The sequence below is a fragment of the Hemicordylus capensis genome, chromosome 1 (assembly GCF_027244095.1).
Source record: "Hemicordylus capensis ecotype Gifberg chromosome 1, rHemCap1.1.pri, whole genome shotgun sequence".
Classification (NCBI taxonomy): Eukaryota; Metazoa; Chordata; class Lepidosauria; order Squamata; family Cordylidae; genus Hemicordylus; species Hemicordylus capensis.
This window is the reverse complement of record NC_069657.1, coordinates 400,021,185-400,046,572: the sequence shown is the minus strand read 5'-3', so window position 1 is coordinate 400,046,572 and position 25,388 is coordinate 400,021,185. Positions and strand designations below refer to the sequence as shown.

General features: G+C 41.5%; 1 protein-coding gene across 4 annotated transcripts in view; it reads left to right on the top strand.

Moving 5' to 3' along the window:
* Positions 1-25,388, top strand: part of KIF6 (kinesin family member 6) — a 352,942-nt gene that overhangs the window by 219,667 nt on the left and 107,887 nt on the right. For all 4 annotated transcript variants that reach the window (XM_053305319.1, XM_053305322.1, XM_053305332.1 and 1 more), the window contains exon 14: positions 18,574-18,682. In XM_053305319.1, the coding sequence (XP_053161294.1) occupies positions 18,574-18,682 (109 nt within the window). The remainder of the gene's footprint in view (positions 1-18,573; positions 18,683-25,388) is intronic.

Below are 25,388 nucleotides of genomic sequence, written 5' to 3'. Positions count from 1 at the left end.
GTAACTTGTAATTAATAGACTATAATAAAGGATGACAATTAATAACAAGTTGTAATAATTTGAGCCGTATAGGATAAAATACATATCCAGTTTGCCATAAGCGATAGGAAATGTGTGGTTTCGGGCCCAAACAATGATCATTTATTTATTTGGTTAGAAGTGGTGGCATGATTGGGTGGGGCTCACCAAGTTCTTGTGGCTTTGACAACAGATTTTCCTTATCCACTCCCATTTACCTCTGCCAAGCCTGCCATGCTTTAGCCAAGCTCAATTTTTCTCTCTGTACCTACTAATTTCAGAGTTTTCTTTTAAAATGTGTGGCACGATAGCTCAGAGGAAGGCAGCCATTATAGGCTAAGGCTACTTTACTGTGTAACAGGAAGAGGGAAGTTCAACAAAAGGTACAGGCAGGAAGAAAGAAGGGACTCCGCCTCCAATTAAGATCACCACTAGCAAATGCTAGTGCCACCTCCTGGCTGGACATATTAAAACAACATTTCCACACATCTTCCCCCCGTTCTTAAACTGACAACAATTATTATTATTATTAAAACAGCACATCTAAACAATTGGCAATTCATAAGTCTATTTACTCATCTTGAAATCTCAGGGGTTTCCTGATAATTTGACCAGAACGAGTAGTGAGCTGAGTACTGGTAACATTGTCATTTTTGGTGGCTAGCCCCAGTCTCTGTACAGGAACCTGGGGTTGCAGGTGCTGTTTCCTCATCTGAAGGTTGTACATTCTGAGGTATGACAAGGAGATGTCTGCGATTTCTGTTGAATGTTCCACTATCGGTCTCGACCAGATATGATCTGGGTGTTTCTCTCTTCCCCTAGAATTGTAGCAGGCGTCTGCCATGACTTTTCTCCATCATGTTTTATATAGACTCTGTTTCCAGGCTCTAACTTTGGTAGTGGTTGTACTGAACATCGCCTATTGTAGAAACGTCCATAGCTGTCCTTGGCTTTGCAATCTGAAGATGCAACTTTGTGCAGATCAGGCCACTTTGGAACTAGATTTTTTCCTAGGGTTGGAACCAGCATTCTGATTTGTTTGCCCATTAACAGTTCTGCTGGGCTATATCCAGTAGTTATCAATTGTGTGGATTGGTAGTTCAGGAGAGCAAGATGTGGATCATAGTGACACAAAAGAATTTTGGGAGTCTGTACTGCTCTCTCTGCTTCCCCATTTGCCTGAGGATAGTGAGGACTTGTAGTAACGTGGCTACAGTTAAATGACGTGCAAAAGAGCTTGAATTCCACTGCTGTAAACTGAGGCGCATTGTCTGTCATGAACTCTTCTGGGATGCCAAAACGGGGGAAAGTGTTCTTCAGTTGTGTAATGATGCTGCGACATGTGGTAGTGAACAAGGAAAGTATCTTAATATATCTGGGGAAAAAGTCTATGATGACCAAGTAGTGTTGGCCTTGAAATTTACACATGTCCGCAGCAAGTTTCTTCCAAGGTCTAGTAGGCAAGTGTGTGGTAATTAAAGGCTCTTTTCATTGAGTTGGTCTATTCCTTCTGCAAAAACCACAAGATGAGACCTTGGTCTTTAAGTCATTTCTGATACAGGGCCACCATACCGTCTGTTTGGCACTCCCACAGCATTTGGTTAAGCCCTGATGGCCTTGGTGAATAATGTCTAGGATTTCTTATTGTTCATGGCACAACAATACAATTTCCATTTGTTATTAATCCATCTGATTCACTGAGTTGGCCATGTTCACCACAGTATCGTTTAGATAGCTCTGAAGTGTCATTGATATATTCAGGCCACCCATTTCTGATATACTGTAAGACCTCTTGAAGTTCTGGATCATGTTGAGTAGCTGTTGTGATCTGAAGAAGCCATTTGCCGGATGCTTCTGTGAAGATGTGTACTGCATCAACATAAGCTTGTACTTCCTCCATTAGGTCATAGGAGTTTTCCTGCTGTGTGGAACTACATGATAAGTTGTCTGCAAATACGAGCTTTTTCCCTGGAACATATTCAGATATTGGGTTGAACAACATCATTCTTATCAAAAGACATTGGCATCGTAGTGGTGCTTGATCCAAATCTTTCCCCTTGATTAGGGCCACAAAGGGTTTGTCCTCAGTGAGCAGTCTGAAGGATGGTAGACCACACAAATATCTGTAGAGGGTTTCACATGCCCAAATACTGGCTAGGTATTCTTTCTCTATCTGTGCATAATGTTGTTCTGTTTCTGTAAGAGTCCTAGAGAAGAATGCAACCGGCATCCACTCTGACCCTTGTTAATTGGAGTAGAACCTCACCCAGTTCATCAACAGCAAGCAGTTGTAGGCCTGTTAGGATCATTGTAGGCCTGTTAGGATCATAGAGATGCAAAACTGGAGCATCTGAGATCATGTCCTTTATTTTCATAAAGGAGGCCTCTTGATCTGGCCCTCAGCTCCAGGGTGTATCAGATCGCAATAGCAGGTTTAGTGGCTGTGTCTCTGTGGAGAGGTCCTGCAGGTATCAGCTGAGATAAGTGACTGTTCCTAGAAAGCATCTCAGTTCAGTGCCATTTTTAGGTGCTTATAAGTTTCGAATGGCTTTTACTTTCTTGGGGCATGGTTTAATACCCTGTTCTGTAATGTTCTGTACTTGTCCTAACAACTCTATTTCAGGTTGGCGAAAAATGCATTTTTCTTTGTTTAGTTTAAGCCCGGACTCCTGGATCAGATTTAGGACAAGGGTTAAATTTTTATCACGCTCTTCTAGTGATGTGCCATGTACTAAAATGTCATCCATGAAAACAATGACCCCTTTTATGCCTCCGAGGAGTTCGCTCATCTTCCTCTGGAAGATCTCGGGAGCGCTGGTGATGCCGAAGGGCAAGCACTGGAAATAGAATCCCCCAAAGGGTGTTATAAATGTTGTTAGTTTGGCACTCTGAGCTGTCAGAGGTGTTTGCCAGAAGCCACTTGAAGCATCTAATTTGGAAAATACTTTGGCTCCAGTCACTTTTGGAAGTAGACCTTCCAGCATTTGGAGTACATATTTTTCTCTAACTGCTTCATCAAGCCTTTTCAGATCGACACATATACAGATTTTTCCATTTTTCTTTGTGACTGGGACCATTGGAGCACACCATGGTGTAGGCGCTGTGATTTCTTTAATTATGCCATGTGCCTTCATCCTTTCCAGCAATATTTCCACTTAAGTAAGGAAGTAAGGAAATGGGAATCCTGCGGGGAGCATGGGTGCTATATGGCTTAGCATCCTGGCTTAAGACAATGTCCACAGGGTCTCCCTCGAGTAGGCCAATGTCCCCTAACACTCCTTCTGTTTCTCCCACTGCTTTCATCAGTCCCATTCTAGTAGCTACTCCACCACTGAGGAGATTGTCCCAGGCCATGGGCTCTAATCACATGCACAGAAAACTCATATTGGTTGCCTTTGTGACTGGTTTGTCTTATAAAGCATCCAATACAGTCTAAGGGACCTCCTGAGCTGCATAGAACAGTCTCTGCTTTGTGTAGTGGGGGAGGATTCTGGAGGCTTGCTCAGGTCTCCTCTTGAGATAACTGAGACATCAGCATCTGACTCTATTTTGAAATTTACCGTCTTGCCATTAATCATTAAATCAATCCTCCATGCAGGTTCAGTGTCTTTACAAAAAATGGAGTCTAAGAAAAATTGATCCTTCACTTCTGTGGTAACTTCTTGTACCATCTGTGTATGACATGCAATTGCAAAGTGTCCTATTTTAAAACATTTCTTGCACTTAGCTGTTCTAGCAGGACAAATTCCTCTAATGTTATGCATCCTCCCACATCTTGTATATGCAGACTGGGAATACATGCTTTTTTGTTTTCTTTTTTCTGTGGTGTGCTTTTGAAATGGCTGGGCTGCTTTACGTCTACAGACTTAAATTTTGCATTTGAAAAGGAGCTACTTCTTCTCCACCAACCCCTTTGGGCTTGGTGGAGAAAAGGCTATCTCTTCCAAACTGGCTTCGGGTTTCCTCTGCTTCCTGATCTGTATTTATTAACTCTGATTGCTTGCCATTTCAAAGGCTTTGTGAAGAGTTAGATTATCTGTGAGTTGCATTTGCTCTGATAGCCTTTTATCTAGAACTAGCTGAACCCACCTTTTATCTAGAACTAGCTGAACCCTCACTGCTCATCTGTGCACTAGGTCTTTGTTGCTCTCCTTGCCCCCACCCGCCACCACAGTCCCTGCTTTTATTACTCAGTGCCCAGGGGCGTATCTAGGGGTAGGGCAGGCAGGGCACATGCCTTGGGCGACACTTGAAGGGGGCGCCATTTTGTAAAATTAATTTTTTTTAAAAAAAATGGCTGCCAAAAACAAAATGGCCACCGTGCATGCTCAAATGGCCTCTGTGAGGCCCTAGGTCATGCCAGGCCTTGCAGAGGCCATTTGAGCATGCGTGGTGGCCATTTTGTTTTCAGTGGCCATTTTAAAAAAAAGATTTTTAAAAATGGCCACTGCACATGCTCAAATGGTCCCTGCGAGGCCCTAGAGGCCAGTGGGGGGAGGAGGAACGTTTGCAAACCCCCCAGCCTTTAGGAAGCCCCCCGAAGGGGCTACAGGTAAATAATAATAATATATAAGTCACTGTACACATATTCAGATTGGCACTATGTACAGAGAATCAGGGATTGTGAATACTGAGCGGATGCTTATGAGCTAGGATTGTATTCATTTGCTCTTACTTTGCTTCTTGTGATAAGTGAGTTAAATGTGATATCTTGCTAATATGGCTATTAATGGTGAATTTGTCTTTGAATCAGTGTGAAATCCTTAATATTAAGGCCCACTGGGAGTTTCTTGCTCTCTTTCTCTCATTTTAACTGTCTTTCTGAAAGACTAGAATATAATCCAAGCAGTGACACAGTTTACTCTGCATATCCTTTAATTATTTGCAGAGTATCTGGGAAAAGTCAAATTCTCCATTTATTTTTAAAACTTGTGTAATGGTGATGCTACAATACATAGTAGACAATTAGACAGGCACTTCTGTTTAGTTTTCCAAGTAGACCTCCACATAGTATTTGGGTATTTCATGAGCCCCAGCATACTGAAATTTGTAGTTTTCCAGCATTTTTTGATCTGGCTAAGTCCACTTCTAAAATAGTTTCTGAAAGATTAAAAGATTAACGAGCCTGACTTTTTTTTTTCAGCTGATATTATGGTAAAGCTATCTCAAAGATGGGTGTCAGATGCTTGGACAGGAGGCGCAATTTCAGTGTTTGCCCTAGGCGCTATTTTCCCTAGATATGCCTCTGTCAGTGCCACCCACTCTCAGCTGCCTCCTCCCCGCTGCTCGCTTGCTCACTCCCTGCTTGCTTGCTTACTTACCTCCTCCCCACTGCTTGCTCACTCGCACCCTCCCCACCGCTTGCTCTCACTCCCTGCTCGCTCACGGACTCCCCCCCCCCACCACTCGCTTGCTCACTCACCCCTTGCCCACGCCTCTTCCCTATCTGCATATGGAATCCCTGCTGCTCAATCACCATTGTGCTTCTGTTCTGTTGTCTTGAATTGGTAAAGCACTGTGTGGGTGGGGTTTGCCACATATGACCTTAGTGTTTTATTTATATAGATTCCAAAGACAAGCTTGTCTCTGAGATGGACATCTTTCCTGCCTGCAAAGTCACAGTGCTCAGAGAGTTCATACAGCCTTCTAACAAACAATTCAATATTTTCCCAAGATTTCTGTGTCCTTTGATAAAAGCAAGCCCTCTCATGGAGCACATTCCATTTTGGAATGGAATAGGCATCAGATTTAGCCAAGACAGTCTCATAGTCATTCTTTTGGCCCTCTTCAGCAAAGGTAAATGATGTATAGATGTTGTTTGCTTCATTTCCCATGGCATAAAGAAGGGAACTTACTTGCACAATGCTTTCTTCTTTGTGGAGCTTTGTAGCTAGTCTGAAGCAAGCAAATCTTTCTTTCCATTCTGGACAAGCAGCAGGACTGTCAAAGCTGAAAACTTCTGCAGCAGGAAAGTGAGCCATTTCAAAGGTTTGTGGATTCAAACTCTTATGTGTGCACATGTGCAAGGCATGTGCAGGCATATGTATACATATTGTAAAATCAAGGCTTGGGTAGCCAAAGTCTAGTAGTTCATTGTATTATTATTATTCTTTACACAGTCAGACAGGGGTTATTGACTGGTTTGTTTTATCCAGATATCGAGTCCTTTCCAAGGACCTGGGATGGCTGAAATTTATTATCAATATTGTTGCAATATTGTTGCAGAACATAGGCTGTTCCCTGTAATGCTGCTTTTTGTAATTGGCTGATGGTGATTTCTGTGGCCCCTATGGTGTTGAGGTGCTCTTCAAGTTGTTGTGGAATTGCACCTAGGGTGCCAGTTACCACTGGGATTATTTTGGTCTGTTTCTGCCACAGCCTTTCAATTTCAATTTGTAGATCTTTGTATACTGTGATTTTTTCTATTTCTTTGTCTTCTGTTGTGCTATCCCCTGGTATTGCTATGTCGATTATTTTGACTTGTTTTCTTTCTTCTCGACTACAGTTGTTGTTGTTGTTGTTGTTATTATTATTATTATTATTATTATTATTATTATTATGTTATTATTTCTGGTAGGTTCTTTAGCTTTTTATAATTTTCAGTTTTTAGCTTTTAAAATAACCTTTAATTTGAACCTAATAATGGTTGTGGTTTTTAATCTGACGTTTTTGTTTAATTTAGTTAGTTTTATTATTTCTATTGCATCATTTATCTATCTTATTGTTGTGAGCCGCCCCGAGCAGTAGTGCACTGGAGGGTCAGTGTATAAATATTTTAAATAAATAAATAATAAATTATATGTGTGTCGGGGGGTCTATTTGTGCCATTTCTTACATTAATCTATGAGGCATGAATGGTTCCTGCCCCATAATAATGGGTTTATCAGAATTTTCCTTCCTCCCACATCCCCAAATTTGTTTTGGCTATAATACCATTAACTGCTGGTATCTGTTATTTCCTCTGTGCTAAATGATTTTATCCCTATATATAATTCTCTAGGCCATACCAATTGCTAAGCCCATGTGTGGCAGCTCTCATGAACGTTCACAAGCAGAAACACCTTGGTGATTAGGCAATGCGGATTCCATATGCAGATATGGAGGAGCAGCCTGTGGCACCATGGTGATTGGGCAGTGGTGATTCCATGTGCAAATAGGGAGGAGTCTGTGATGGTTAAGGTCAGTTGGAATGCAACTGTTACTTGTCGGAAGATGATTGTAGAGGAAAGGAGAGTGTGTGTGTGTGTGTGTGTGTGTGTGTGTGTGTGTGTGTGTGTAGTGGGCAGGGGTCTGCGAAGAGAGGGGTCGTGGGAGGAAAGAGCCCCTTCAGGTGAAGGAAGCTGCCTTCGTGTGAATTAGATGAGGAAACAAGATGTTAACTCAGGATGTGGTGGGGAGAGAGAAGAAAGAAGGGAGGGGAGAAGAAGAAAGATAGGGGAAGAGTGAGTGGAGGAGAGAGAGAAAAAGAAGGGAGGGGAAGAGAGAAATAAGGGAGGGAGAGGGACAGGCCAAAGCCTCTCAGCGACCTGAGGGGAACGGGCGGCCATGGCAGTGGCGGTAGCAAGGAAGGGACCGGTCAACCGCTGCTGTTGCTTGGCCAATAGGTGTCACAATGCTGCAGCCACAACCAAGAGGGGTGAGGGAGGATGGAGTAAAGGGATGGAGGGGTGACCAGGAGGGGTGAGGGGATGGAAGCAACAGGATGGAGGAGGAGCAGCAGGAGTGCAGCTCAGGTGAGGGTGGAGATATCTCTGAGGTGAGGGGGGCTATGGCAGGGGTGAGGGGAGCAATCAAGTACTAGCACACAGATGCTCTGAGCAGGTTAAGCTAGTTTTATCTATTGTATGTAATTGTATCCATTAATAGGGTTCTACTCCCTGTCCTCCTAGCACAGGCTGTCCACTTGAGCAACCAAAGCAATATAAGTACCGCCTATACTGTTTGTTTTTCAGTCAGTTTTTATTGTTTTGTTATGGTCTGACTGATGCAAATACAACCTATCCATGTATTTTTCTATCTATTTAATATCAATTTATATTAAAGGTATTGTATAACGCTATCGGAGGATTGTTTGGATTTTGTGTATCTGATCATTGATCATAAAGTTTCTTCTTTTTAATCTGAAAGCCAGGCCAGATATGGAACAGAAATAGATCCAGATTATTGTAGGATACTTAGAGACTTTAACTCACATTTGGTAGCTACTGAGGTCATTCACATGACCTCACACCACTGCTGGGGAGGTCTACTGGGAAGACAGGAGCTTGCCTGTCTTCCCCGGCAGACATCTGTCATCATCTTTGCCTTCGCTGTGCCATGCATCCACATGAGCAGTGGCATAGGAACATAGGCATCTGCCATATACCGAATCAGACCATTGGTCCATCCAGCTCACTATTATCCACCCAGACTGGTAGTGATTTCTCTAAGGTTGCAGGCAAGAGTCTCTCTCAGCCCTATTTGGAGATTCCAGGGAGGGAACTTGGAACCTTCTTGCTCTTCCCATAGCAGCCCAATCACTTAAGGGGAATTCCTTACAGTGTTCACACGTCATCTCTCATTCAAATTCAACCAGGGAGGACCCTACTTAGCAAAGGGGAGAATTCATGCTTGCTACCACAAGACCAGCTCTCCTGGCGTGGTGAAGGCAAAAGTGGGAAGAGGGAGGACTTCCCCCTCCCACATCTCAGAGTGACCTGTGCCATGAGCATGGCGGCAGCTCTCATTAGAGCAACCGCCATGCTTGGCGCGGCCACTCTTTCCCCTGGCTCGCTAGCTGGCTGGGCGGTAGTATTTTTACCTAGGGGTAATTATGCACATGATCACCTACCGAGGTAAAATGAGCCACAGGTTCATTTTACTTGAGTAAAATGCTGGGTAAAAAAACAGGGCTACCCTCATCTGTAGCAGTGGGGAGCAGAGATCTCCCTGGCAATCCAGACTACACAAGCCTCCCGGGGTTACCCCAGGTGACTCGTGTCATGAGAATAACCTCACTGTGTTGTTCTCAGAACTCAGTTATATTTATGAATCAGTCAGAAATTAACAAGTTTGTAGATTAGCATCCTATATCTATTCTATTGCAAGTTGTCAAAACAGTGGATCAAAATAGAGCAGACCAAAGTGACTGGATTAATGGGCAGAAATGAAGATTTTTGTTGAGAAGTGATTGCTGGCTGTTCACTAGCTTAATCCACGCAGAGCATCTGTGTGCTAGTACTTGATTGCTCCCTTCACCCTCTGCCACGGCCCCCCTAACCTCAGAGATCTCTCCACCCTCACCTGAGCTGCACTCCTGCTGCTCCTCCATCCCAGCTGCAGCCCCCTATCCCCAGAGACCTCCCCACCCTCAGTTTCCCTCAGGCCACTGACAGGCTCGGCTCGTCCTTTGGTCTTCCTTCATTCTTTATTTGCCCCTTCTTTTTCTCTCTTTCTCTCTTCTCCACTCATTCTTCCCCTCTGTCTGTCTGTCTCTCTCTCTCCCTTCCTGAGTTAACAAATCTTGTTCATCTTGATTCCTCATCTATTTCACACAATGGCAGCCTCCTTCTCCTGAAGGGGCTCTTTCCTCCCTCACAACCCCTCTCTTTGCAGACCCCTCCTGTCTGTCTGTCTGTCTATCTATCTATCTATCTATCTATCTATCTATCTATCTATCTATCTATCTATCCCTCTCCTCCACAATCAAGAACATCTTCCAACCAGTAACAGTTGCATTCTAACTGACCTTAACCATCACAGGCTTCTCTTCCCTATTTGCATATGGAGTCCCCACTGCCCAATCACCATGGTGCCCCAGGCTCCTCCTCCCTATCTGCATATGGAATCCTCGTTGCCCAGTCAGGTGCTTCTGCTCGCGAACTCTCGTGAGAGTGGCCATGCACAGGATTAGCCATGGGTATGCCTTAGAGAATTATATAGATAGATATTTATTCTTTAGACAGTACCAACCTAGATGGATCAGTGGTCTGATCCAGTATAAGGCAGCTTCATATGAGAAAGGTTTAACCAGATTAATGAACAGATCTCCCAGTGGCTACTAGCCATGATATCTGAACAGATCTCCCAGTGGCTACTAGCCATGAAGATCAAAGTCAGTATGTCTTGAGTACCCTCTATTGTAGGTAAGCAAAAGGAAATTACTATCGTTTCATACCCGGCTTGTGAGCTGTCAGAGGCTTATTTTGACCCCTGCTGGAAACAAAATTTTGACCTAAATGGAGGTTGGTCTAATCCAGAAAGGAAATTCTTATGTTCTTATAGTGATGTGGTATGATTAAAAATGCCATGGTGCTTTTGCAAAGTTCATGATGTTAAAAGGATATTGTTTGGTTATGGACAAAAGCAGGTATTGTTGCTTTTCCTATAGCTACAGGTGCATCTCGTGTAACCTCTTCCAGAAAATCTGCATGATGCAGACCTTGCTGTGTTCAGTTTCACTAGCATCTGTTTTCATGGGAATTCTAAAATACAAGAAAAGTAACTATTATTTCATGATGATGGGTTCTGGGGGAGGGAGAAGAGCAAGTTAATTGCATGCATCAGTCCTTTAAATGTTTGTAAAATGATTTCTGCATATGTATATAATTATACTGAGTACTTAGAGTTGTTGATGGGCCCTATATGAAGGCTAGTGAAAGCCTGTGCTTCATTTAAATACTACCAAAGCATATGTGGAGGACTTAACATGGGATTTAAGTTGTGTTTAGGCCTTGTGCCTGACCCTCTGTATTTGTTCCATTGTGAAGTGCTTTGGAAGTTAGCCTTGTAAAATGTGGTTAGCTTGTTTTAAGATCCTTATTTTTCGCCCCTAAAATTATGATCACATGTGAGCAGATTAAACCTAATAGTGTTAGAAGTGACATTATAGTGCCAAAGATTCATTCAGCTCATTGAATCTGGGCCTCCACCTTTCCTTTGAGGGTTTGGGTTTTCTCAAAGGCTTCATGTTCTGCAGTATAGCACTGCAGGGGTGCAGTAAGCTGCCTTGGTTTATGCATTTTCCATTTTTGAAGTGGAGCCCAGTGAAGGTATCCAGATGTATTACACATGCTCTTTATGAAAAGGTTTGCTGAAGCTTACAGCAGGGGAGTATTTCTGCTGGGTTCTTCCCCTCTTATAAAATCTTCGATCTTTTTGGTTCATTGTTCTCCAGCTCTGAAACTTTTACTATTTTCTATTCTGAGCAGATGGAGATGATAATATCAGAGGAATCCTTGTGGAGAATCAGTAAATTATGGCTACAAGCAAACATCTCTAGTACGTTCTGTTTTACTGCAAAGCAACTCCAAATAAATTTTCTTCAGCTTGGCTTGGAAAGTGTCTGTCTATGTTTTTTTGTTTTTATTTGATAGCAAGTGGAAAAGTTTAAGGCTGCAGCACAATCCGATGCATATTTGCATGGAAATCTCACTAGGTTCAATGGGACTTACTTCTTTGTAAGGCTGTCTTATTGCTGCCTTAGTAACTTAACTGTAGGATTATTGAATGACTTCGGCAGCTATCTGCATTCGACCTACTCCAGAGCAATCATGTTGACTGAATTTTACATGAGGTTACAAGGAGGTACAGGTCCATGGTGGAGTGTGCATGGCTTAGTCCAATTCATACTTCCCAGCCTAGAGGAACTTGTCCTGTAAATGACTCTTGACAGAAAAGGCATTTACAGCCAAGCAGTTACCTTGCTCTTACTAGCCTTAGGTAGTTGCTCACTTGCAGCTATACCTCTCAACAGAAACATTAAGCCTTGAGGCATTCATGGGCTCTTGTGCATGTCTATTCCTTCCAGGCATTATGCTAATTCTCTAGCTTTTGCCCTCTGACAGTTCTAGCAAATGACCATACTGTATTGATTCTCCAACTAGACCATGAGCTAAATCACGTGACCAAATTTCCCAGTGATTGGATGCTAAATGAGGAGATGATCTGAGTAAAAAATGAAAGCAGTGCCTTATATCAAGGCTGGCTCTTAAACTAAAGCTGTTCCAGATTACTGACCTCCAGATTGTTTCTGTAGCCATGTGGTTGGGCCTCCTAGAGAGCTTTGCTACTCTGTTACAAGCTCTTTATGCAGCATCTGTTCTTAGAAGGAATATTATGGAATTGAAATTCATATAAAATGGAAAATTTATTCTGTAATCCCATCAGAGACCATTTCGCTGACTCCTGTAATGAGGGTATAAATTGTAAGGCAATACTACATTTTATACAACAACACCCTTCCTTCCTGACGTGTGGAGCTATTAACATTTAAATTAATGTGCTTCTAGAATTTCACCGCCTTATCCTTAAAGATTAATCAAAACCTTAAATCCCCCTTTCCAGAGTTCTTCCCAATTACAAATAAGCTGGCAAAATAAATAGCCACCTCTTACAGTGATTCCTAAACCCAGTTCTCATCTAGTATGATTGATGCTTAATGGCAAGGTGATAGATTTCATAAATGTAGCATTTGAAAAAGACTAGAAGGAACGTCAACACTTTGTACAGTACAAAACCACTGTAACTGGAAACACTGTATTTTAGTTCTGTTTGGGGCCTTTAAAAAATATTGACAATATTTATGGCTGCTATAGAGTAATAGATGCTTGTCGGGACACCATATAGCATCATCCGGCAAGCCAGCAGGAAAATCTTCAATATCTGTTTTTCTTCCTGGTTATGATTTCTATTAGTACTGCCTTTGAATGTGATTTGGATGTACATACACGTACAAAAGGACTTCTTTCTAGGAGGGAGGAAAGGTCTCCTATATAAAGGACAGTTGAAATAACCTTTTTGTCTGATAGGAAAGAATTAGTACAGGACTGCAAGGGTTCTCTCTTTTGCTGCTTTGAGGAAGAAAAGAGAAAGAGGCTACTAAGTGAGCGGTGAGGATTGTCCAGGATGAGGATAGCAGGAAGGAAGACACACAATCATGTGTGGGAGGAATCCATCTGAAAGTTGTATAAATCTTCATTATTAACTAAAACAAAGTTCATCAGCAAGGGAATAATCTCTTCCTACCAGCTCATCAAGTTTCCCACATTTCTTGGCATTTCCTTGTGTTATGCTGACTCTGCTGTATGTTTCTCCCAGTCTCTCCATCACTATCTTCAGTGTGTAGAATTCTTCTGCAAACTGTCTTGTACTTGCATTCTGTCTAGACACTTATTTCCTACACTCCTGATTTGTCTGTCTGTGATTTGATATCCATCTCCCATCTCCTCATAGTTCTCTGTGCATGCTGTTTCTAAATGCAACAGTTTTCTGTTGCATTTTTCCTGCATGTTTTGATAACAAGTCAATAAATCAAAGAGCATACAGTAGGTCACCTCTCTTATCCAACAAAATTTTCCTGGTGTGCCATGGACAATTGGGTAAACTGTGTTTTCCTTTGATGTCAGAGGTTAGAAAGATTAGCAGATAACTCTTTTTTTAACTACTAAGTTTCTACCTGTGTGGACTGATAACCATTAGTATCATGTTTATGTTCTAAAATTACTGCTGCTCCTTTTCTGCATTAATAGCTATTTAAATGGGAAGCAGCTGATCAAAAAGTTTGTTCTTGAACATGTTTGAGTTCACTCCAGCAGCTAAGCAAGTTGCTTAACAGCCCAGCTCTGTGCATGCTTACTCAGAAGCAAGTCCTACAGAGTTTAATGGGGTCTCCAGATAAATGTGAGTAGGGCTACAGGCTCAGTTGCCTAGAACACAGTGGAATTTAGCATTCATGGCTGGATTTTGTCATCTGAATCGTGTTTTGTCAAATCAGTTATTTTTCACATTCATGGGTCCAGAGAGGAGTATAACTGACCAAACACATTCGTTACCCTCAGAATCACACTGTTTGACTTTTCAACCCTAACGGGTCCAGGTAGGTTAATCACTTTTGACTGCATGCTTAATTCAGGTCACTTTCAATCACTTTTATTCCCAGGCCTCTTGGGCTTCTAAAACAAACAGAAGTACAACTTTAAACTGACAAATGATGGTTATTTATTTATATAACACCATTGGTGTGCGTGGTACTTTACAATAACATCAAGAAGACAGACCCCTGCCCTGAAAGCTGGTAATCTAAAGCTTGTCACAAGGGACATAACAGAGAGAAGAATGTGTGTTCACTTGAGTTAAGTGTACTTTGGCTTAGTTTCTGTACAGGACAGGGACAAGGGATTGTGCCAAAGTCTTAATGGAAAAGGTAGCTTAAATGTATGCACACTATGATTATTTACCTTGTGATACTCCAGCCTATCTCTTATCCAGCCGATTTCTGCCTTATTATAACAGATGTAGTGTATTTCAATCTGTTACAAACCTTCTGGGTAGCAGGAGATTTTGAAAATCCAGATACGACTAAAGAAATGCTTGAAGTAGCATTTATTTCAAAAACAATAAATGACAGTATTTAGAAAAGAAACATAAAACATAACTGATTCATTGACTTTACAATAGATGTTAAATTTCATAACCATAGTGAACTTAAAAGTTACAAGGAGTTCATATGTTATTGCCTAGCCCAGTGTTCCTTAACCTTGGGCCCCCATATGTTGTTGGACTACAACTCCCAGAATCACTAGACATGGCCTTTGTGGCTGGGGATTCTGGGAGTTGTAGTCCAACAACATCTGGGGGCCCAAGGTTAAGAAACCCTGGCCTAGTCCATTCTTAGATCCAAATATCTTTTACTATCTCAACTGAAATTTGTCTTTCACAGATGGGCTGAAAGCAGGAAATTGACTAGAAATAGTTATTTTAAGCCCCCAAAAGTGGGTGGGGGGGAGACTGATTTGGTGGAAGAATGTAGTACTCAGTGAGGGTGGTTGAAAACTATTCTCCAAAGTGGCTGTTTGCCCCCTAAGGTAAATAGGCATTTGGGGAGGTAGTTCTCAGGTCAAGAACAGCAGTGGGGAAGTGTGCCCCTCTGCTGTATACCACACTCTTGTACCAAACCATGCTCCCCACAGCTGTTTTTGGACTTCAAAAGAATTTTTCTGGTTTGTTTCTCACCTTAAACTTGCCTGTCACTGACATGTTTAAAAGTAATTCATGTTTTGGCCCTTAGTTGGCAAAGAGACAGTAGCCCTTTTCAGACATTATGATGTATGGATGTATTGATGTACAGGTGGACACATGTATATGGTTTCATGTTAATAATGGTTCATTTTAAAGTGGTTACAGGTCCCCTCAAATGCAGGTTACAGATAGGAAGTGTACAACAGTATGTGTGTTGAACATAAAATATTAATAGCTTTATATGCATAGAGATCTGTGTATGTGTACACTGGACGTAGAGTGTCTATGCATTAAACCTAATGTGAGTCTGAGGCTTGTGTGTATGCACAAAACTGGCTAGACAGGCAAGCAAAAGTGACCCACTGTTAGAAAAACCCTTTTCTATTAAAGAAAGGATTTTGTGCATTGGGATATTGTCATAGTACCTCATGGAGAAAAGGCTAGCTCCAATATATTTCTGAAGTTGTATTTTAACAATGAGCTTAGTATGTTCCTTAGAGGAAAACTAAGCAAGTAAATGACCAGTTTAGGAATGTATTCATATAATTTATATTAATAAAGGTAAAATGGCTGAAGCTTGTCAGCCATCTGTTAATATCCATCAAAACATGGCTTATAACACATGGCTGACGAGCTTCAGTTATGGAGACACTGGGTAGCATCCAGATCTTGGGTGGAGGGGTACACTGTCAATAGAAGCCCCATCCACGTCCTTGCACCATTGCAACTTGATTGATTGATTTGATTTGATTTGATTTGTATACCGCCCTTCCAAAATGGCTCAGGGTGGTTTCTGCTTGCAGAAGGAGCTTCTGTTGATGGTTCCCTGTCCTACAGATGGTCTGGAAGCCCCACACTGTGACATTTCCCCCAAAAAAGTACAGCTGTGATGTTCTCACCTTTTCTAGCTTCAGAGTTCTTCTGTTGTGTGCTTCTGCATAGGCAGCATTTGGACAGTGTTGTAACCTAGTGGGAAGGAACAGAACTTGAATAGATCTTGTGCCATACTGGGGAGGGAACATTTAAAAACACCTTCTGAGGAGAAAGGTGTCACACTTAGCTTTGTACAACAGTGGGGATATTATATTGTGGGGTTGTGTTCTTAAGAGTTGAATTATGACCATTCTTGCTTGGTATGTCATGTATGCTGAATCTATGCAAAAAGGGAGGGGGGAAATCAGCTAGCTAGTTGAGGTTTCAGAGGAGGCTGTGTCATAATAGGAAGACGGAGCTCTCAAATTCCTCATGTAAAACTCACTGCTTATTCTGAGCCCAGGCATGAAACAAGAACATACATTTTTTTTCAATTAGCATCAAAGACAATATCTCTGCCCTTCCCCTTCAGCTCATTTGGCTGGTATAGACAATATTGCAATGAGTTTTTGCCTCTTGGTTTCTTATTTTTAAAAGGTGAAGAGCTACTGCATGCCTTTTGCCATTCAATCATTTCATGTGGGGTTGCCCCCCTCCTCAAATTGTCTTATTAGTATCATATATGCTCATCCTGCTCAAATGAAATGGAAAGTCATATTTTCAAGTTTCAGGGAACATTTATCATTTTGCATTTCCCTGTGGTGCAACTGGATTCTAGTAACCTTTTTGCACTAAATAATATACTGGGCTGTAATTAATCTCACTAAAATCAGTGAAGTTGTTCGTGGGAATTAGTGCATGTAAACGTGTCAGGTTGGTTGCATCCAGTGGAAGGAATCTGCCTACAAAGGAAGAAGGCCTTCCATCAGAGGAAGGCTTGTTCTGTCAGAGGAGGGAAATCTTTCGATCCAACTCATTAGTTTATAAGTTTAGCTAATCTCATTAGTATGGTATTCTGTAAACATTAGTTTCAGTCAGGGGGTGATTCATTTGGCTGCCCAAGGTGAAGGACAATATGATTCCCCCTCTCGTTTGCAAATGAACACTCAGCATTCTGTGTCTATGTTGCCAAGGCAGGTGAGCACTCTTGGACTAGGCCATCAACCCCAGGCAGTGGTGGCAAGGGCATTCTTCGTTCACATGGTGGGCGGCGGGGAGAGGGGAAAGAAGAGGTGCATCTCAGTGGGCTAAAGCTATGCTGGCCTTGGGCCGAAATAAACAAATACATACATACATACATACAGTGGGCTAAAGCAGGGAGAATGAATAGCATGCCCCGGTGGGGGGGGGAGGAAGAGTGGCAGGGAGGCCCGTGGGATGATGGCAATGGGTGGCAGGAAGCCAGCACTTGGCCCCCCTTGTGCCCCTCCTTGTGCCCATGCCTGAGATAGCCACCTCATTCTGTTTCATGGAAGGGCTACCCTTGGTTTAAGTTCAGTCTGCTTTTTAAAAGTAGTCGCATCATCATCCTGTGTTCAGGGAAAGGGTCTATAGCAGTGGTTTTCAAACTTGCAGCTCACAGGGAACCCTTTCTGCATTCATTGGTTTGCTGAGGAACCACTTGTAGCAGAAGCACTGTGCATTGCAAAATGTTCTGTATCATGGCATGGGTGCATTCTTAGTGTGTGGACCTGCCTGTGAGTGTATCCTAGAACATGCACACCATTCCCCTGAGGCTGCATATTTTAGGGTGAAATGTGAAGTGGTAGACAAACTGACTTTTAGGGAAGTCATGGATTTCAGTAAAGAGCCCCTGGTACACTTCCAGGAACCCCAGACTTCTGAAGAATACCACTTGTCTATAATCCAGTGAGCTGCAGTAAGCAATAGGCTCTGTGCCACTTATGCTAGAAGGGAGTAGGGTGTGGCAATACAGGAGAAGCTGGAAACAGGTATTGCACAGATGCTGTATCACTCATTCTAGCCCCAAATCTGGATTTCTAGCAACACAGTGGCTTGCAGATTTCAAGCCTCCTATAGACAGGTCACCATGAACTCTTTGCATTCATAATCCAAGCAATCAGTTAGCATAGAGTAAAACAAAGTCCACTGCTGTTTGAATATGAACTGAAAAATAATTAATGCATAATTTTTTCAGCCTGAGGTAACTCTCTGTCATTGTTAATTTGATTAATTATATTGTATGATATGGTATGCAAAACTAAAAATGATAAATAAAAGAGAGGCAAGAGGGAAAATGTGCAGTTTTTCAACTTGAAAATACCATTGGCTTTGAAAATATTTCCACTGCTTTGATTTGTGACAGTCTGGTTTTAATTAAGAAAACATTAATAGCTGCCTTAAAAAAATAAACATGCAAAGAATTTGGACTTAAGGATGTTCAAGTGACATGAAAAGAAAATTGAGTCTGTCATTTTAACCGTACCACTTGGTCTATAAATGGCTTTTTCGTTTCCACACAATATGGAATGTGGTTCATTTATTATGAGAGTGGTTGCCATGCTGATTCCAAAAAAGACTGACTGGATCCAAAATGGTTCAGCTGATATATTTATTTAGTCATCAGTGTTGGTAAATTAGCAGGTTTTTGAGTTTCATAGAACGAATTTTCACTTTGTGCTAGAAGATTAGTTCTGTTCTTTGTGAAATTTATCTAGGTTGTAAAACAAATATTAAATAAATTCTTTATGCAAGTAGTCCTATTCTGCTTTATTCCCTGAGGAGGAGTGGGAGGAGAAATGTCGCTAGGACGCCAAGAAGCTTTTGAAATTTTCAAGAATGATTATGCTGATAGCATAACCATTGAAGACAATAAGCAGCTTCTTAAACAAAGGTAAGATTTACACTAAGCTATAAAACTCTGAGAACACACTCTGGACAGAAATGCATGACTGCCTATGATATAGAAACCAGTTAATATGTAGCTTGATTGTATGGACTGTTGTACAAGGCTCCAAATCAAAGAACTCTCATAGAAGATGGGTAGATACACAAGAGACAGTGACCTTATTCTGACATAATGTTGTATGAGTGTGTAGATGTCTGTACTCTCATACATGTTTCTGTGTGAATGACTGTACCTATATTCATTTTAAAAATGGACCTTGGTACAGGCCCTCAAATGCATGGTACAAATAAGATGTGGACTGCTATACCTGTGATCAGCATAATATGTGGATAACAGTATCTGTGTACACTGTACACTTGTTATGCAAGTGTTGAACATAATGTGTGAATAGGGATAGTGTTACATTGTACATCAACCATACACCATATAGCTATGATTGAATACTGCCACAGATCACATTGGCATGCTCATGTCACAGAAGATAAAATAATAATAATTATTATATATATATAATTAATAATTTTTTTTTTTAGCCACCCCATAACAAATTGTTCTCTGGGAAGCTTCCCTCAAGTGAGGGAAAAAGAGAAAGGATAGCAAACAAGCATTGCAGATCAAAGTGTCCATTTAGAAAATGCCTTATCACAAACCTCAGAATGCCTGCTATGGTTAGATTGTTAATTAGCTGGCAGCAGTGCTAGTGCTGCTGCTGCAATACACCTTTGTTTCATAGCATCGGGTTGTCCATCTCACGCACTTCTTAAATTTGGTAGCCATCTCAGAATAGTATCTCTGAGCATTGGACCTATGCTTTCTCGGTTAGCAAAGAGACAGTCTTGATGACTTCTAAGGAATTATCAACTTCTGCATCTAGTTTTATTTCATAGTGGTGAGATACTTAATTTGGCTGGTTTTCAGCGTTGTTGTTTGATAATTGTGTTAAATTACATTAGAATTGTACGAACAATACTAGGATCTCACAGATTTTCCCCTCACTGTATTTATGGCTGGGAAGAGAATCTTATCCCTGGGCCATGAAAGATCTTTCAGTAAGATTTTAATTATTATTTAAAACTTTTGGCTAAAACAGAGAACCAATTGGCAAAAACATGTTGTATAAAACAATCAGCTTTTAATTTTCCTTAGACATCCTGGCAGCAAGATATGATATATTTATTTCAGAACTTTACATGTTCATTCCTTAGTGAAAAAGGGATTCAAACTCCATTTTAATGATATATTCTTGCAAAATGATTTTGCTTCTCTCAAACACATAAAGGTGCTACAATTTATTCAGATATAACCCCTCTTAGAATAGTATTCAGATTCCAACTGATGCCCACTTCTTCCTGGAAGGCAGATTAACTAAGCTTTCTTATATTTTTCACTTCTATCCTTGAAGTTCTGAACAAGTGGAGGATCTTTCTCGCTATTTATTAAACTGCCCTCTAACACAGGCTATTAATGAAAAATAAATAGTTGATTTGTTAAAGGTCTGCACTAACTAGTCAGTCCTGCAGAAAATTATTGTTGTTTAGTAAGAAAAGGGTTGCCACTTTCTTGATGATTTTAACCAGAACATGTGCCATTTTTTCCTAAGTAGATGTATCTCATGTAATAGACTATATTATGGCTATTTCACTATTTTTTAATTTTATGAATTCCTGTACATTTTAATCTATTTTGTAGCAGCCTATGACCAAAACAATAAATTGAATTAACAATTAATAATTTTGGATTATGATGCTTTATCAAAATATAGAGTTGTATTTTATTGCATATTTTAATTTCTCTAAGTTTTCAGCATGAAGCAAAGCGTGAAGCTAAATAAAAACATAGATATTGTTGTTTGATTCACAAAGCACTTGCAGATACATTATTTAATTTACAAATAAAAGTTTAAAGTCCTCCCCAATAATCTATTTACAGTCTAAATAGTGGATATAAAAACCGAGTTTCTAAATTAACAAAACTAAACCAATACGTTTCTATATATCCAAATGAAAATTTGCACCAACAGAAATTCCTGGGTATAGTGTATCTATAGAGCATAACAATATAGTGTGTGCTCTTAAGCATAAGGGGAAAACATCTGAATAGACTAAAATACGAAAAGTGCGATTTATAATGTTCTACTTACCAAATGGGAATGTGTGCATTATTTTCTTCATAACACGAGATCATATAACTCTCAAGCTGGTTTGGCCAGTCTTACTGTTACGTTGCTGACAGCTGGATGCATATGAATATTTTTAATATTATTTCTATGGGAAATATCTTCTGTAGAATGGGGAAAATGTTCTGAAGCTGTGTGTTTGGGAACTTCCTAAAATTGGGAGGTGGCAGTGACTTTGAACATTCTAATATATAACTAAACCCAAGACAAACTGCTCATAAAGTGATAGTTTCATCTCATGGCTGGGATTGGCAGATCAAAGAGAAAGAAGTGAGCAGTGCCTTGAAAGCCTGCAAACTACATTAAAATCTGAGAAGAAACACAAAGGAAGCAAAAGGCTTGTGAAGAAGAATAAACAGACTGTCATTAGTTTCCTGCATTGTCAATACCACAATCAAGGTCTGCATACCCACTTACATTGCACAGTAGTAAAAATATCTACTGTTGGCTTCTTTAAAAGCCTGTCTAGAGTGACTGCAGGGCCTTTCTCTTCTTTTTTCTTTATAAAGTGCTATGCCATGATCCTCCAGTAAAAAATGTCTCCATTTCTTCTTTAGTTGACAGACACTTGCTTCGTCTTCCAGGGAAGCTAGCTTGCTGGTCTTTCATACATGGAATTGGAGTGAGACCAGAAAGAAGAAAACAGAGTTGTTTAGCCATAATGGTTACTTTTTAAATTGCACTCTGTGCACCCTACATGCCTTCACTTCTGTTTGGATTTAGGCTACTGTAGTGCTGAGCAGGAAAGTGCTGACCTTGCTTTGGTTTAGAGAAACAACTGTTTTCCCTCCCTAGAAATAGTTTACAACACTTTAGGGAAGCAAGCCCCACATTTTAAAAACAATGGATGATGCCCTGATTAAAGAAGCATGGACACTTCGAGGGACAGCAGGGGCACAATGAGAGCCTGTTAATGGAACTGCTCCGGGGTGATTGGTGAACACCCCCAAATGCGTACGGTCTTGTGTGTGGCAGGGATTAGTGAGCTAGAGTGGAGCAGTCCCATGTAAGAATAAATTTGTGCAAAGTTCTGACCCTGGGGAAATGAATGGACAGAAAGTAAGTTGAGTTTCAAATAAAGTAAGTTTTTATTTGGAGATTTAGGGGTACAGCGGAGAAGAGAGTTAACGCAATATTGTTACTAAAATACATTAGAGATTAGCCAGATAACTTACAAAGAGGCAATTTACTTTGGCGTCCAAATTGAATAAACTCCAGGCTGGCTAGAGAAAGAAGGTTCAGAGAAACAGAGTTCAGAGAAACAGGATTTAAGAAAGAACAGGGATATGTAGAGCCCAAAGAGGGTGCACTGGTTATCAATCAACCTTGTCCTTCTGTTTAGTGGCGATTAGGGATGTGCATGAACCTGTTTGGCATTCTATTCTTAGAATGCCAAACAGGTTCAGAACCCCCCATTTGAACATGGGGGCAGAGATGTCTTTAAGGACGGGGAGGGTGTGCCGTGTTTCCTCTTCCAGCACTCTGAGTACAAATAATCTGGCGGGGTGGCAGCATGCCTCCTTGCCGCCCCATTGTTTCCGTGACTGGAAGAGACCAGAAGTGCCATGCACGCATGCAGTGTGCATGCAGTGTGCACATGCACACATGGCACTTCTGGTCACGGAAACAACGGGGCAGCAAGGAGGTACGCTGCTGCCCTGCCGGACTATTTGTGCTCAGAACACCGAAGGGGGAAGCACGGCTGGGGTGTGTGTGTAAGTGCACCCTCTCCCATCTTTAAAGCCACCCCCATCCCGCCATCAGCTTGAAGGGAGCCAGTTCTGTGCACATCCCTAGTGGTGATTGGACCCTCGTGGCACAGGTGCAGTCAAAGCATCTGTTTCCTCAGGAACAGAACAGGGAGGCAGCAGCGGACAACCAAATACAGTTCAGGGGTTAGGCAGCAAGGGTAAATCCCAAAGGTGTCTGTTCTTGTGTAGCCAGCTTCTTGTAGCAGTGAGGCATGCTGGGTAGATTGGGCCAGCGAGGAAGGCCATTCTGGAGGCTTAGAGCGGGAATGGCACAAAGAGCAAGACATGGTCTGGTGTTATGGCTGGTGTCAGGTCAATCACTCAAGCAGTGGGTGACTCCAAGGTATAGCGATGATATGAAGCACACTGGTTCACGAAACCAGGGCCAGTTACAGCCCAAAATGTGCCCTGAGGTGAAATAGCAGCCACTCTTTCTTCCTGAGAAGGGAAATCCGCTGGCTCTCAAAAGGATACATTGTCTTACTGTGCCTGAGCATAACACAATGGCATGAATGGTCAAGAACAACCTGTATATAAATGGATTGAACGGATGTTCAAGGATGGTATCTGTCAGGTTGGAAGGACCCAGTAAACCAATCACTAATTTCAATGGGCACACCTCTTGAATTCCTATGGCCCACTTAGCTCTTTTGTCATGAGGAAGGGAGTAGCGTTCACAGCACCTTATCTGCTTTCCTGCTGAGGTGATTAGTGTTAGCTTGTTTGAGGCAACCTCAGAGGAGGGGGAAGTAAAAGGTCAATCTGTGAACAGAGAAACCTCAGAGTTAACTCGAAATCTAACTCCGGGTCTGCTTAGACATTCCCAACCTAGGGAAAAGCACGAGACTAATCCCCTTTCAAATTTGCTTGGTAGATGTTAAATCTGGGGATGATCATCCCACTGCCTGCTAAATGACCTATCTCCATATGCCAGCAAACGAGGAGCCCACAATCCTGTGAGGCTCCTGAGCATGTTAACAGTGGGTTCCAGACATAAGCAGAGAGACTTCTGGGAGCCCACAGAACGGCAGTGCTAGCAAACAGCCCTCGTGCAATTCTCCCTCCATGACGTGTTTCAGATCTTGTAGATTCCTTGGAGTGTGAGCAGCACTCAGAAATCTAAAGGCTCTTGTGCAACAGTGTGCATGCAGGAGGGAAGGGAGAGTTGTGTAAGGGCTCCCATTTTGCCCCCCCCCATGCCTTGAAGTTTGCACACTTAGTTAATCAGGATGTTAACCATTCTCCCCTTAACTCCTTTTATCCGAGCAAAGAGGCACCTTTTAAAAGTGGTGAGTCTTTTTATTGAGCAGGGGAAGAGCAACTGGCCCTACCCAGCCCCAGCACAGCATCCTTCTAGTGTCTGTTGCTGGTGTCTGTCTTCTACTTTTTTTTTTTTTTTTTTTAGATTGTGAGCCATTTGGGGACAGGGAACCGTTTAATTTTATTTATTTATATCTATCTATCTTTGTAAACTGCTTTGGGAACTTTTGTTGAAAAGTGGTATATAAATATTCGTCATTAATATTGGGCATTCCACATAGGATTCCAATCTGGGAGTCCTGTGCTGACTTGAGATATTACATTATATGAGATTATTTTGACCTCTTTTTTTCCTTCAGTTTAATTCTTTTGTGGAAAAAATATCATCTTGTCTAGTACAATAGTTAAAACAGTAAAATGGAGTCTTCAGTAAAAGGTGCCAGAATAGGAGAAATAATTATTCAGCCCTCAAGAGAACGGTGACTCTTGAGGAGATTCCATCTGAGTTCCAAACAAGGTTGCCTGGCCAGTGATTCATAATTTTCCATTTCTACATTTGGCATATAAACATGGCAGATATCCAGGACTCACTAAACGTAAGGAGAAGCATGGGAATTCTGGAGATAGAGGTACTTAGACAGATGTCTTGCATCTCTTTTCGTAGTCCTTTCACACTTTACACTCCTTTATCCTTCCCATACCATCTGCTTTTGATTTTTCTCCTTCCTAGTTGTGCCTTCTTTTATTATACTCTTATTCTGATAACCATCTTTCACTTCCACTAGAGACATCGTGTTCAGAACCATCGCATGCTTGATCAACCATTATCTTCAGCTACAACAGACAGTCAACAACTCTGGAAATTATGTATTTATTTAAAATATTTATGCCCTGACCTTCCATCTCATTTAAAGGACCATCAGGATGGCTATCAATCATGATAAAAACAATTAAAACAATCTTATTTTTTAAAAGCTACCTTACATAGCCATAACTGAAAAACCAGATGTCAGATAATGGTGATGGGGAACTGACGAAGATATGGCACTGGTAGGTTAGTGGGCTAATACAGGGGAAGGGAATTCAGAAATTGCTGTTCCTCCTTCCTGCAGGCCTACCACTTCTGTGGGTTGTTGGCACTGATATCTCAAAGAACATCACCTTATGACTCTCTAATGCCAGGCCGGTCCAAAATAAGTCGGAGATCATCCATGACTTGATTATGGATGAAGGAGCTGACCTGGTGTGCATTATGGAGACCTGGTCTAGTGGTCTGGTTTGGTCCCAGCTTCTTCCAGTGGGTTACTCCATGGTGGAGCAGATGAGAGGATATGGGCAGGGAGGTGGGGTAGCTGTGATCTACAAGAATAACACCTCCTTTACCAGGATCACTGTCAGGGTTATTGCCTATAAAGACCTTAACGGCTTAGGTCCAGGGTACTTAAGAGAGCACCTTCTTTGTCATGAACCCTATTGCCTTTTTATGATAAGCTGGAGAGGTCTG